This window comes from Cinclus cinclus, chromosome 3 (genome assembly GCF_963662255.1).
Source record: "Cinclus cinclus chromosome 3, bCinCin1.1, whole genome shotgun sequence".
Lineage (NCBI taxonomy): Eukaryota > Metazoa > Chordata > Aves > Passeriformes > Cinclidae > Cinclus > Cinclus cinclus.
In genome coordinates this window covers 88964428-88977622 of record NC_085048.1, presented here as the reverse complement: position 1 = coordinate 88977622, position 13195 = coordinate 88964428, and the positions used below count along the sequence as shown (strand labels likewise).

General features: G+C 42.6%; 1 protein-coding gene across 1 annotated transcript in view; it reads left to right on the top strand.

Annotated features, from left to right (window-relative positions):
- PKDCC (protein kinase domain containing, cytoplasmic) overlaps positions 1–11904 on the top strand; it is a 33071-nt gene extending 21167 nt beyond the window's left edge. The window contains exons 4-7 of the mRNA XM_062489262.1: positions 369–448; positions 1267–1374; positions 10110–10283; positions 11819–11904. Coding sequence (XP_062345246.1) covers positions 369–448; positions 1267–1374; positions 10110–10283; positions 11819–11904 — 448 coding nt within the window. The remainder of the gene's footprint in view (positions 1–368; positions 449–1266; positions 1375–10109; positions 10284–11818) is intronic.
- The last annotated feature ends 1291 nt before the right edge of the window (positions 11905–13195 follow it).

The window sequence follows — 13195 nt, the reverse complement described above, 5'->3', positions numbered from 1 at the left end:
TTTGAAAAAAAACAAACAAGCTCAAGTCTTATGGGGTTGATGGCATCCTTTTAGTTTGTTAAAGTACAGCCAGCTTTGCAAATAGTCACAATCCATGGGGCTTCACAGCAAATTGCTGTATTAATGGAACATTTACATGCAGGTACAAGGCAGCCTTGTATGTAGCAGCGTGGTCTAGGTTTGCCAGACAGCTGTGTGTGAATAGTCTCAGCTATGTATTTATTTGAATATAGAATACCATTATATCTCCTGAATAGGTCAGTGACATATAAGCAATAGGAATTTTATTCCTTATGATCAGGAGTTACCAGACGTTTGTAAACTCTTGTAAAAAAAAGAAGTCAATATTGGTTACTTTTCTATTGCAGGTTTTTTTTTACCTATCTTCTTCCACACAGTGCTCCATCCTCACTGAGACCGTTACTGGACAAGATAGTCAATGCAACAGGTAATCACAATAAACATGGTAATGCCAAATACTTGCTTTTTTAGTGTAACTATTACAGTTGGGAGGGGAGGATGCTTTTGTGCTCACTGCAATAGAACTAGATTGTTTTTCTATTCAGGATAAAATTGCTCCCATACCAAGAAGGCAACAATGGGCCCATACACCAGAGAAATCACATTTTTAGATTTTATCTAGGCTTCACAGAGGTATGTGTTTCATCCTGACACCTCAGTACTGGGGGTGAACTGCATCAGAATGCAATTCCTTGTGGGGTCTGGAAGAACTTCTGTCCCTGGAAAGGGAAATTTTAATGATAGAACCCAGGATACTTTCTCACTGTCAATAATACCAGTGGTGTTTTATACCTCAGAAGCCAGAGGCACAAATGACATTTCCATAGGTCTTTACTGATTACCAAGGTAGTGGCTTTGAGACAAGAGTAGTTGCCTGTAACACTGATTTGGGGGTTTTGCAGTGCATTACTCCAGTGTGCATCCAAAAGGAAAATAAATGATGCTGGGCTACAGCTAATGAGCAAGCAAAGCTTTGGAATTCCCTATATTAGCTGATGTTGATCTCTTGTGGGGAGCTCTCCTCAGTGTTTCATGCCTGCAGGCCTGGGACTATCAGCTGAAATGCCTGGGTCATGTCAGGTGTGAAACCTGACTTGCAGAAACTCAGGGATTTCCTGCCCACATCACAGCCCTGCCCTGGGTAGAGCAGGGCTCCCGTGCTTAGGGCTTCATTCAAGCGAAACCTTGTTTTGTCCTGTGCAGAATGCTCCTCATCTAAGTCATTCTTTTCCTTTGCTTTTAAAGGAGAACTTCACTGGGGAATAGATGAGACAGCTGCTCAGCTGGAGAGAGTTTTGAATCTGTATAAGAGTGGGGAGTACCTGCAGAACACAACTCGGGTGCCGAAAGCTGGTAAAGTCATCTTTCTTGAAACTTAAAATCCAAGACTTTGTCTTTGTTGTGGGGTTTGCAATGCTAATGTGCAGAAAACAAAGCTCAGTGGTCCTTGAAATTATGCATGTGATAGTATTTTATCTCTTTTTTGCTTCCTGGGAGCCTCCCGTAACTCTTCTCACTATGTGATGTAGCTGGACTTCCAAAAGTATTCCCATTAAAGTCTGTAATGGGAATAAGGAAATCCAGAGGGTGTTCTCCGTGACAGATTTAGGGAAAATGTGTCTCATCACATCCACACACTGTTGTTGCAGTATCAGAACCTGCCTGAGTATATATTGTGGAGAATCCAATCATGAGGCTGTAATGCCCCATGGGTTTTCTAGGACTTAAAAGGAATTTCTTGTAGCATAAGGGTATGTAGATTGGAAGAATAAAATTTTTACTTCCTTTGCAAGGGAAGAATAGTGTGTCCCTCAGCTTCTGCTAGCAACAGAATAAAAAAACAGAAAAAAAAAAAGGACAGGGCAATAAAAGGCTGAATAACAGTATCTTTTTCACAATATGTCTGTATGCTATTCAAGCTGTGGTACAAAGTGGTGCATGTTCTTCCTAGAAGGATAGCTGTGGAACTGTACATGTCAAAAAAATATTATGTGTGCTGGAAATGACTGTTAAGCCCAACAACTGTGAAAGCTGTTTTGCAAATTATTTTTGTGTATGTACAACATTCATGTCAAACTGTCAACAAAATTGACTGCAAGTTGATAGGAAAATTATGGCTTTGCTGAAAAAGTTCAGTAAAAAGGGAAAGATGGGTTCTAAATGAAGATGAATGTTGGCACAGGGGGTTTGAAAAGTTCAGAGAAGCATTTGCTCAGTGAAAGAGATATGGGAGCCAAATTAATTCTGGTTGTAGCTCTGTTAACCTCAAATGACCATGATACCAGGGATGAATTTGACCCACTTATCAGAATAATTCAATATTTATTTTGTTGTAAAATTGGCAGGAAAATTGCTGCAGGTGTTCATTTAATTTTCTAATTTTCAGCTTTTCATCACAATCTCTGCTGAGTGATACCTGTCAACACAACAAAATTATTTTCAGCAGTACAATCAGTAGTACAAACATATCCTTTGTTGAAGAAGTGCCAGGAGAGCTGAAGTTGTTCTGTGATGCTGGTTGATTCCAAATTTCGTGGCTGTATCAGGATGAGGTGAACATTTTGAATTTAAAGGTCTGTGATGTTTAAGAACACTCTCAAGGAGAGAAGCTTTGGAGAGCAGCAGTCAATGTATCAGTGCAGGTTTCCACTGATATGAAGCAGAGCTCTATGTATATTTAATTACTGTAATAATTACACATTTTTGTGTTAATTTAGTTCTGTGGACTCCTGGATAACATAACACAGAATCCACTACACCCATGTTCATGGTTTGTAATGTCCTGCTCTGCAAGGACCCTATTTTATTTGCAGGACACTGCTAATGGAGTTGGGCACTTCACAGTGTGACCAAAGATGTTGAAAATCTGTAGATGCTTTGTGTAATGTATTGGATAATGTAAATTAAATACCATCAGTGTAATACTGAATTCTTTGATAGAAAGATCTTCTCAACCAGAGACAAGCCTGAGGAATTTGGTATCTTGTAAGGTTAATTGTAAGGTTTTGTTTTGGCTTGGTTTTGAAAAGAAGCTACAGAAGGTTCAGGTAATGGTGCTTCAGAATTTGTCTTAGGTCTTAAACGCTTGGAATTATGCATTATCTTAGATAGGGCATTGTAAATTCATACTAGGAATGACAAGATCATGATCTTGGGCAAGTCATATAAGGCCATAACTAAAACATTAATATTGAGGAAACAGTGTGTTATCTGTGTGAACTTCTGTTTTTGAAAGGAAGACTTCCTCCCATGAACACAACAAAGTGGGAAAGGTGATGTTGATAAGCAGTAGGGAAGCGACTCGAAGAAAGTTCTTGTCAGCCCTAGGGTTCCCATAAATAAAGTTTAACAAGATGACATAGTCATATTACAGAAGGTCTTGGATATTAAGCTTTCACTGTGCTTCAGTTGTAAAGATTTTATAGTGCTGTAAATTATATTATGCTCTGGACTTTGGTTTAGTATCCTAGAGTAGAGGCGTGGGAGACATTCGATCGCTGTGTATGTGTTCTGCAATCATAAATCACACTGCTGTTCATGTTGATATGGGAACATTGCAGCGTTTAAAACAACACCAGGAACAAATGCTTTTATATTCTATTGGCTGTTGGCCTCTCTTGCTGGAATCCAGAAGAATGTGAATTAAAACAGGAACTATGCATTTCTTCTGACATATGTTATCTAAAAAAGATTAAATCATTCCATTAATTATCCAGCTTAAGGAGACTATAAAAAAACTACTGATGTTCATCAGTAAAGTCATGCCCCAGTATCAATGTTTTTATTACTTCAATCAAGTGATAATGATTTGTACCAACTGAGTATCTGGCCCTTGAGCTAAGCCTCAGCCCTTCAGTTAGCTCAGAATTTACTCAGAAATGCGTGAAATCAGCTAACACTCATAAATCGGATAGCTTTGTTATTCATTAAAGCTAATAAATGACCCATTATTAGGTCTGGGGGTGTGCTAGCCCACAGAAAGCTGTAATTAGCTGCTGTTGTTAGCTGAAGGCACATTCTTAAAGCTAAAAAAGCTGGAAGGCTGGATATAAAGCATAGACACGTTGTGTTTTCCTTTGTCTCAAGACAGTTTGGCAGGATTATGTTGTACGTAAATATTTACAGTACATCAGTGTTTTGAAAAAAAATATTCTGCAGGGTCACTATAGCAACCTGCTTAGGAAATCGTAAATCCACCCAAGAATTCTTGAAATCAGGAACAAACCACAGCCCAGATTCCTGCTCTATAGTAATATATTATAATTAATCTTACCAGTTTTGTATTTTTTAAAATCATTTTTATACATGTGCCTTTGGTGTCCCTTTCCCAGAGCCCTCAGGGCTGAGGGGGAAAGGTGCACAAGGCAGAAAGCCTCCCTTTGCACCCTGCCTTGCTTGGAGGGCTCTCACATCAGGAGCCAGGCAATCCCAGCACATGGGAATGGAGGAGCAGGTTCCTTTTTTGCCCGTGTGGCACTGACAGCTCAGTGGGTCTGCGCAGTGACCACAGCCAGTTGCTTGTTGCTCACTTGTGTCTCCACCACCATTTGCACCATAAATGGTGCAAACCATTTACCCTACTCCCTGAGCAATGTGTTCTGCTGCTGCTAAACTTCTCCTTGTCCAACTTGGCATTGCACAGCAAAATACTTTCTACTGAGGTCCTCAGCTCCCTGCCAAAACACTAAAGAGTGTCTCATAAATCCTGTGGGCATCTATCTTCAAGCTTGAGTGCCCCAACACGTGACCCTTGGCAACTTCTGGCTTGTCCATCATCAGCATCGTTGTTTTTCTGATCGAGTGGGCCACATGCAGCGTTTAAGCATCCGTATGGCATTTTAGGCTCGTTGCTTTTGCTAAATTGGTGTGCACCACAGAGGTGGCTGTGGGTATGGAACAGCTCCCTGGGATGTGGGGCATGAGGCTCCAGCTGTGTCATGTTAACAGGAATAAAATGCAGGGGAACATGTCGTTCCTCTCGTTATTTATTTGTGTTTCGGTGACAGCCTGCGTACTGATGTAAATACGGCTCTACCGCGAGCACAATGGAAGTGCGCGAAAAGCGACGAGGCTCGCCTCGCTCCCAGCCCGCGCGCAGGAAACTGCCGGAGGAAGGAAGCACTCCCCAGAGGAGCAGGGCTATCTCCTGCTCTCACAGCAAAGCCCAGTCCTGCCAGGCCAGCCTGGCTTTCCAAACAGTTGGGATGCGTCAGGACTGATTGAAAGCAGAGGCCCACGGGGTAGTATCGCCTGCCCTGCCGTTCCCTCAGACATCCCAAAAAGCCACTCTCTGCAGCAAACTGTGCAGGGTTCTCTGCGGGGCCTGATGTCAGGAGCGTGTTTAAATGGGAGGTATTGGAACATGAGGAAAAGTTCAGCGTAAAATGAAGCGTACTAAAAACATCAGTGTATTATTTTCTATTTTGGATCCAGTACTGTTCTCCAAAAGCTCCCTGGGAATCAGAGGGGACTGTTTGCAGAGCAAAACACTGCTCAATACCACTTTTTGCTGATATTGGCAAGATCAGGCTCTTTCTGCTTACTTGTGAGCAAAGCAATTAAAAGCAATTCCAGAGTCGACTGCCAGTGTTCCTCTTGAGACTGAAGGAAACGAAGAGGGAGAAAAAGGAGCAACATGATTTTTCTCTCAAGGATGAACGTGGTTGTGTCTCTGTCATTTACCCACAGTGTATTGGCAGGTGATAAGAGAACTGGGCAAATCTCCAACAAGTAGCTGTAGTTGGTAGTAAAAATGCAGTCTGGCTGCTGTGGCTGAAATAAACGGTCATTAGGACTGATTAAAGTCAGATTTAGGGTGATTCAGACAGGGTAAAAGGGGGAAACCACAGGCGGTTTCACATAGTTTATTATATACTTGTGGAGCTCTTTATATGATTCAGTCTAGTACAGTGAAAATGAGTATGTTTATAGATTGTAGTCGGCTTTGGGACAATGCAGGTGGTTTTAGATGGAAAAAAATAGAATGAGAAACGTTTGCAAGAAAAAATGCTTTGGAGTAGATTTTATCTGTAAATGTGAGCTCTTGTATTACCTCCCCTGCGTTAAACTCTGGAGTAAATGCATTGTTAGTGACATCAAGATTAGGCTTACTGCACTGCATTTATTTGCTTCAATCCTCACAAAATTAGTAGATGGAGGAAAGGATTCTTTTTCTGCTGATACCAGTAGGGACTCCTTGCATTTCTCTGATCTATTCCTTGCCATTACCTTGATAGACTTTATGTACTCTCTGTCAAGCTATGTGTATGTATGCAAAAGTGTAAATTTATGGCTGCATTTATAGTATTAGGCAAGCATTTATTGGTTTTAAACACCATTAGTCTGGAAATCAACCAGAACTTTGACCTTTTTATGATGTGATTTACTGCTCTGAGCCTTCAAATTCCAAGGACTCCATTTAAGCAAGTTTCAGGTCTTGGCAGGACAAAAAAACTTAAGCTGGAGCTGTCTTTAAGCCATTGGGGTACTGCTTAATTGAGTAACTGCACTGTTGTGTCCAAGATGATAATTTAAAGGTGTAGGGGACATCCAGCTCTCCTGAGGGCTGGACCTGATGTCATTGCTGGGACACATCTCAGTGGAGGAGCATCCTTCAGGAAGGCCTTTCTAGCTCATGTGAGAGGAGTGCATTTCTTCTCAACTCATACAAAAAAGGGCTAAAGGGTGAACTTCCTGAACGACATTATGCAAGTTAGAGATTCCAGGGATACTTGCCTTTACCATGCAAATGGGCGAGGCAGCTGCCTTGCTCTGCTGGAGATGGAGTGAGTTTTGAAGAGAAGTGCAGTTTGCTTAGCCCACCACTTGGCTGGTGCTGCGATGAGTTCTGATCAGTTTTGACTGTAATAGTTTAAGAGGAGGTCCTGTGTTGGCTTCCCAGGGCAAGCAGGAGTGCCTGGCTGGTGCAGGGCCATCACGTGTCCCGCTCTCTACACCTTTGGCTGCCTTCCCATTGGGATGCTCCTTAGGGAAGGCGCTCCCAGGCAGCCATCGCTGCTTCTCGCCGTGCTAGGGGGGAGAGGGGCTGCTTTCCTGCTTTTCCCCCTCACTGCATCCTCCCCTCCCTGCAGGCAGCATAGCCTCAGTCCCCAGATTGCAGGTGTCCAGTGGCCCTGCCCTTGTGGAGCCCATGTGACTGTGTGCTTCCCTTTAGACTCCAGGGGCTGTGTTTCCAGCTCTGTGGTGCTTGGTGGTCTCACAGCCAAAGGACAATGCTCTTTTGCATCTGTTCACACTGCCATATTCCTGTTACCTGTTCCCATGAGTCACTGGAGGTGGCTGTGGCTTTCCCTCATGTCAGAGCTGGCAGGGAGCAGCGAGGAGGGAAGGGACACCACAGGGCTCTGCTGTGTGGTGAGACCACCCTGGCATGGCTGTTTCCATCCTCGCTTGCACACTCAAACCAGGACCTTGCCATCGCAGTTACTGCCGGCCCAGCTCTGTTGATTAATGTGTCTGAGCTGCCCAGATGATTTACCAGACTGGGTCATCTTGAAAAAAACAATGGAAAGGAGGGAGAACTTTATCTCCTGCCTCTGACAGATCCTCAAGTCATGTAAATCACTGCTGCTCTTTTAAAGTCTGTGCATGTAACCCCTGAGAACTGTATTGGAAGCAGTGCTGAGGAGAAGGGAAGTACCGTAGGCCTATTAAGAAGCATATCTATGCTCAGAGGAGCTTAAATATTTTAAATATTAAATAAGGGTCCTCAAGGTAAGCTGCTCCCTTGCATGAAGAAAAATACATGATGTGATGTAGGGCTGCTCTCTTAGTGCTCTGATGGTGTGCTGAGGGATGCTGCAGCTTCCTCCCAGCCCCATTGTGGAGCCTGTCAGACTCCCAAAGTGCCCTCGAGAAGGGCTTGGACACACTCCCTGCTGTCATGGAGATTCAGGCAGAAGCTTCATCTCCTGGTGCCACAGAGAGGACCATCCTTCTGTTGATGCCCTAGGTTTTAGCTTTTATATTTTTCAGATTCTCTGCTGCTTGGTGTGTAACTCTGAAACTTCATGTTCAGTGCTAGTAAATTCTCTTCACAGGGTAGTTAGACAAAGCAGTCCCTTCCCAGCCGGAGAATCAAGGACAGCTGGTACCCAAAAAGCATAAAAAACACTGAAGGGAAGGGGGCAAGACAGGGGGCTGAGACTTCATGGCCTGGGGCTGTGGTTGGACAACTGACCCCAATATGGAGGTGAACCAAAACTTATAAAAGTGTAAAAACTCTTGACCAGACTCCATCTTGGATTTGATTTGGGTGTAGCCCTGGCCAGGCTCTTGCACTGCCCAAGGTGTATCCTTTCAATAAATACCTATTTTATTCTTTTGCTCTGCCTGGTCTCTGTTCCAGGCCAGCCTTTCCAGGTGTCACTGTGAATGTCCTCTGTGGCCTGGGACTTGGCACAGTGCACTGTGAGGTGGACATTCTGTGGTGTGCAAAAAGGAGCTGTGGATAATCACATTTTATAACCAGTGAACATTGCATGTGCGCTGATACAAATGGTTTCATACAGTGCTAACTACAGGGAATTGTTGGGGTTTTTTACTTTTAATTTGTGCACATCATTTTACTGTCCTGGGCTGTCAGGTACAAATCAATACTCAGCAGTTGCTATGGGGAAATAAGAGAATATTCTGTTACGTTCAGTTATTGTTACACTACAGTTGATACAGAAACTGGGAAAAAAAGGACTTTTACAGAGCAAACAGTTATGCTCTGACTTCTCTTCAGAAGAAATACATAAATGTTTTTGATGGAGAAATGACCAGTCATAATGTGGAACTACATTTTGAATTTTTATTTCCTTCTCGCGCATGAATCTGCATTTCCTGAATTAAGAAAACTTTTTTGCTTTTGATTTAACTGGTATATGATCCAATCTGATTTTGCTTCTCGTTTGGGAATGTTTTTTATGATACTTTTAATGAGCTAAGGCTTAAAATAGAATGTATTTACCACATTTGTTTCAGACTGTGTGGTGAGAATGAGCACTTGTGAATGTGCACTTCTTTTCCCAGCTGAAATACTGACAGTTTGGAGTATCAGACACACTTGCCTTTGACTCTGTGGTGTTTGTACAGTGTTCTGTATGAAATATTAGCAGGCTGAATCAGCAGAGCCAGGCAGAAAATGCCTGAACCAAAGTGACTTAAGAATAGGCTGTGAGTCAGGGCAGGCAGCTCTGGTTTCCATAATAGACACAATTAGAAGAAATATAGAATGTATTTAGTTTTTTGAATAGGACGAGAGACAGGAGGGAACCATTAATTTGTGCGTCTGGAGGCTAAATAGAAATGTTTATAAATGATCAGTTGAATTTGCTGATGCATTCATTAGAGAAAGCCCCGTTAGTGGCTGGGAAAGTGAGAGGAGCTGTGAACAGAGAACAAGAGGCAGCTCATAAAGGCAAGTGAGACTGAACGGCAGCCAAGGGAGAGGAGCAGTCGGTGGGGCAGCGCGGAGGCGCTGGGCGAGGACCACGCTGACATGCTCCTGCTACTTCCCTCCCCCTTCTCTTCAGAGGCCCATCAAGCGACTCCTCTTTTGTCCTAATCTGAGCAAGCAAAAAAAGTTTGCTTAATTAAAAGCCTGTCTTTTCTTCCTTCTCTAAAGGAGCCAGAGAAAAATAGCATGCTCTTCTGAGGGAGAGGGAGGGCTGGGAACGCCTGGTCAGGTCTCACCCCAACAATCCTGCTCACTGTTGAGAAGTAGGACAGTGAGTCAGTTCATTCAAGTGGATGCTGTTTATTCAATGGGACATTCTTCCTGTAAAACTCCTAATAAAACCAAAGCCTTGCCTCCGCAGTGGGGAAGGGGAAGGGGTTTTGTGCACAGACTGTTTATTTACGGACGCTTTCTGGAGAAAAAGGTGAGAAGAAGAAAGGAGGAAAGGAAAAGGAAAGTAAGGTGCAGAGCTATAAACACGTTTGGGAATAAACCAGAGCTGGTAGTCTAACCCGTCAGCTTTTCCGTCATATATCCTGCTCCTAAGCTGTTCTAATAAACCTTGCCTGTTAAAAACAACCAGTTTACTGGACCTTTCAAACCACTGCTTTGCTCTGGTTTGCAGAGTACAGACGGGTGCCTGAAGCCTTCATTCCTGATGAGAACTACAGATGCTGGCCATCCTACCATCACAAGGGCTGCCTCCTCTCTGTGTTCGATGTCAATGAAGCCATTGAGATCTGTGACAGCTACTCCCAGTGCAAAGCTTTTGTCCTGACTAACCAGACGACTTGGACAGGTAGGTCCTGGACACTGTGGAGCAGAAGTAGCAACTGAGTCACCTATTCTGGCTGCTCCAAGTGTTTTAATGCAGCTTAGGGAGTGTGTTGTTCTGGGTTGTGGGATCCACCAGCAGCATGTAGAAGTGAGGTAGTTTCTGAAGGTTCAGCTAAGGCAGCTCCTTTTTAGGTGAGGCTTCTCTCTGGCAGCTGTCAGTGGAGCTGAAATTACAGACAGGCTCACAGGAGCTGGCACTAGAGGGCTGAGCATGGGGACCCTGGGTTACCAAACCGCAGGATCTGAAATGTTAATTTTTGGCATTTTTGTGCTTCTGGGAGGTGTGGACAGGCACTTCCATGGAACCAAGAAAAAACTGATTTCTGTTAACCTTGCCTATGGCTAACCAGTGACTATTAGGTCATCATATCAGTCTATCTGTAGTTGGAATATTGAAGTTAACTGATATACTAAAAAAGTATTCTGGCATAGGGAAGTTTAGGGCAGCTCCTATCCCAGGTTACAATATTAAAAGCAGTAGTAGCAATATTTGTAGTCTTGTCATTCCCTTTGCCATATCATTCCTGAGGCATGAGCACTTGAGTTCCTTAAACCTTCAGCTCAGAAATTTCCTCATCAGTTGAGGGATCCCATTTGCCATGTAATACTTTTAAACAAAATAGTGCTATGGGAGCCCCCCTAGAGAGGCATGCTGGGAGCAAATAGCACTCGATTTTCTCAAGTTTGGAGAGGAAAGGCAGAAGTACAGCAGATGTGGAGTCTATCTCTGTGGACTTTGCTGCAAGGAAAGGCTGTGATTTTGCAGTTCTGTGGGGCAGCAGGAGCTCTTTGGGAGGCAGGAATGTGAATAAGGTGCCAGGTCAGTGAGTGTGGGGAGATAAAAGAGCTGTGCTGTGGCTCCCACAGATACCAAACAAAGAAACCTTGCCAAATTCAGCCCCCACTGGCCTTGGATGTATGTGCAGCAGGTGCCTTATGCCACCCAGTCTGTTGTCACTTGTTGCTGCTTTTGGTCTGAGGACTAGAAACCTTGTTCCAGCTTGTTTAAAGTCCAGAACTACAAAGTGATCAGCAAGAGCTGCTTCAGAGAAAGTCATGTTTAATATACATTGCACTGATCAAGTGTGCAAATATGATTCTGTTTCTGTGCAGTCAAACAAATGTCCTTTATTTAAGCCCTGAGCTCAAGCCTGTTTTTATCAGTGGGAGTCTCAAAATACTTTTTAAAAGACCACATCGAATTTGTATTAAAATCTTTGGACCTTTCCTTCATTTACTGTGCTAGCTGTGGACAGCTGTATCTTGACTATAGTTAGGGAAGAGTAAAGATAATGACACCAGGGGATTTTTGGTGTAATTTTAGACAAAAACAGTTCAGGTTTATACCAGCTGAAGTTAAGAGAGAGTTCAGTCTTGCGTGGCCTGAAGAATGCATAGGTTGAAGTAGATTTTGAAATGTCAGTATTTTAAGGTAGGCAACCTTTTTCTCATCACTTCTAAATATTTTCCCCTTCTCCCCTTTCCTATTCAATACAGGTCGGCAGCTTGTCTTCTTCAAGATGGCCTCAAATCATATTGTGCCTGATCCTGACAAGATAACATATGTGAAGGTGACAGACTGACACCTAAAGTGGCTCAGTCTGACACGTGAGTGATAAGAGCTGTTTGTGTATAAATATAGGCAGCTGTTAGGTAGAAGGCGGCTGTGGCCGGAGAAATAATTGCACTATTACTCATTCTAATCTATAGAGTGCTAAAGGAAACTTTAAAGAAATAACCTGCATGACCAGGATGAATGTGCAATAAAACAAGATTTTGAAAATGTGATTTAAAAACAAAGCAAAACAACCCAAAGCAAAGTACAAGAGATGGTACACTGTTAGAGTGTAATTTTGGTTATAAATCAGCTGGCAGCTCTGGCTTTTCTAACCAAGGTTAGCATAACATTTCTGACCTATACATGTGTGTCCAGGGATGAAAGCTGATCATTTCTCTGGGAAGCCTGTATCCTCCACACTGATATTTATTTGGGCACGTACAATCACAACAGAGGAACTGAAGCATATCAGTTTGTCTCCTGAATAACAAACATTGCTGAGGACAATCAGCATTTGTGTTAAAGCTATGGAATATGCAATGCCGGCATATTTGCCAAACGGAAGGAATTGCTTATGTTTAGAATTGCAAGACTGCAACTAATTTTCATTTTTGCTTCCAATGTTATCATAAAGTTTCATTTTTAATTTGAAAGAGCAATTTTGTAGATCTAGCAAATCACATAAGCATATGAATAGTCCCACTGAAAGGGCAGGGACTTACCCAAGTGCTTTGCTGGATAGGCCTAAGCATATGCTTACAATTAAGCCTGTGCTTAAGACTTTTGTTGAATCAGTTTGAATTGTTCAGGAAGCCACATCTTTGACAGACTGGCAGAGCAGTCCAGCCAGTTGAACAGTACTAATTTAACAACTATCTTGCAGTTATTTGTACCTTTTATCATCAGGTCCTTGGTTTCCAAAGGCATCGCTTGCTGATTCTTAGAGTGAATGAAGTAAATGACCTTAATGATGTCAAATGAATGCTAGCCTTAATTCTATATAAAATGCATCTTAAAGGCAGGGTGTGTCTGGAGAATTTGCTTTCAGTGAAAGCAATGAAGTAAATGCTGAAGTGACCAATGTCATACTGTTTTGTAGTTTGTACAGTCAGGAAAAAAAAAATGTGCTTTTGTTTCTCAAATTGTTTATTTTTGTAAAAAAAATAAAAATAAAAAATAAATAGTTTTTCTTTTATTCTTGTTTTTTGTGTGTTTGTATTTCAAACAAATGCCTAAATCCAGTGGGTTGTATGTAAACTTAAACTTGGGGTATTTTTTCCAGAAAGGACTGAGATTGTTCCAGTGTCTCCCAGGCA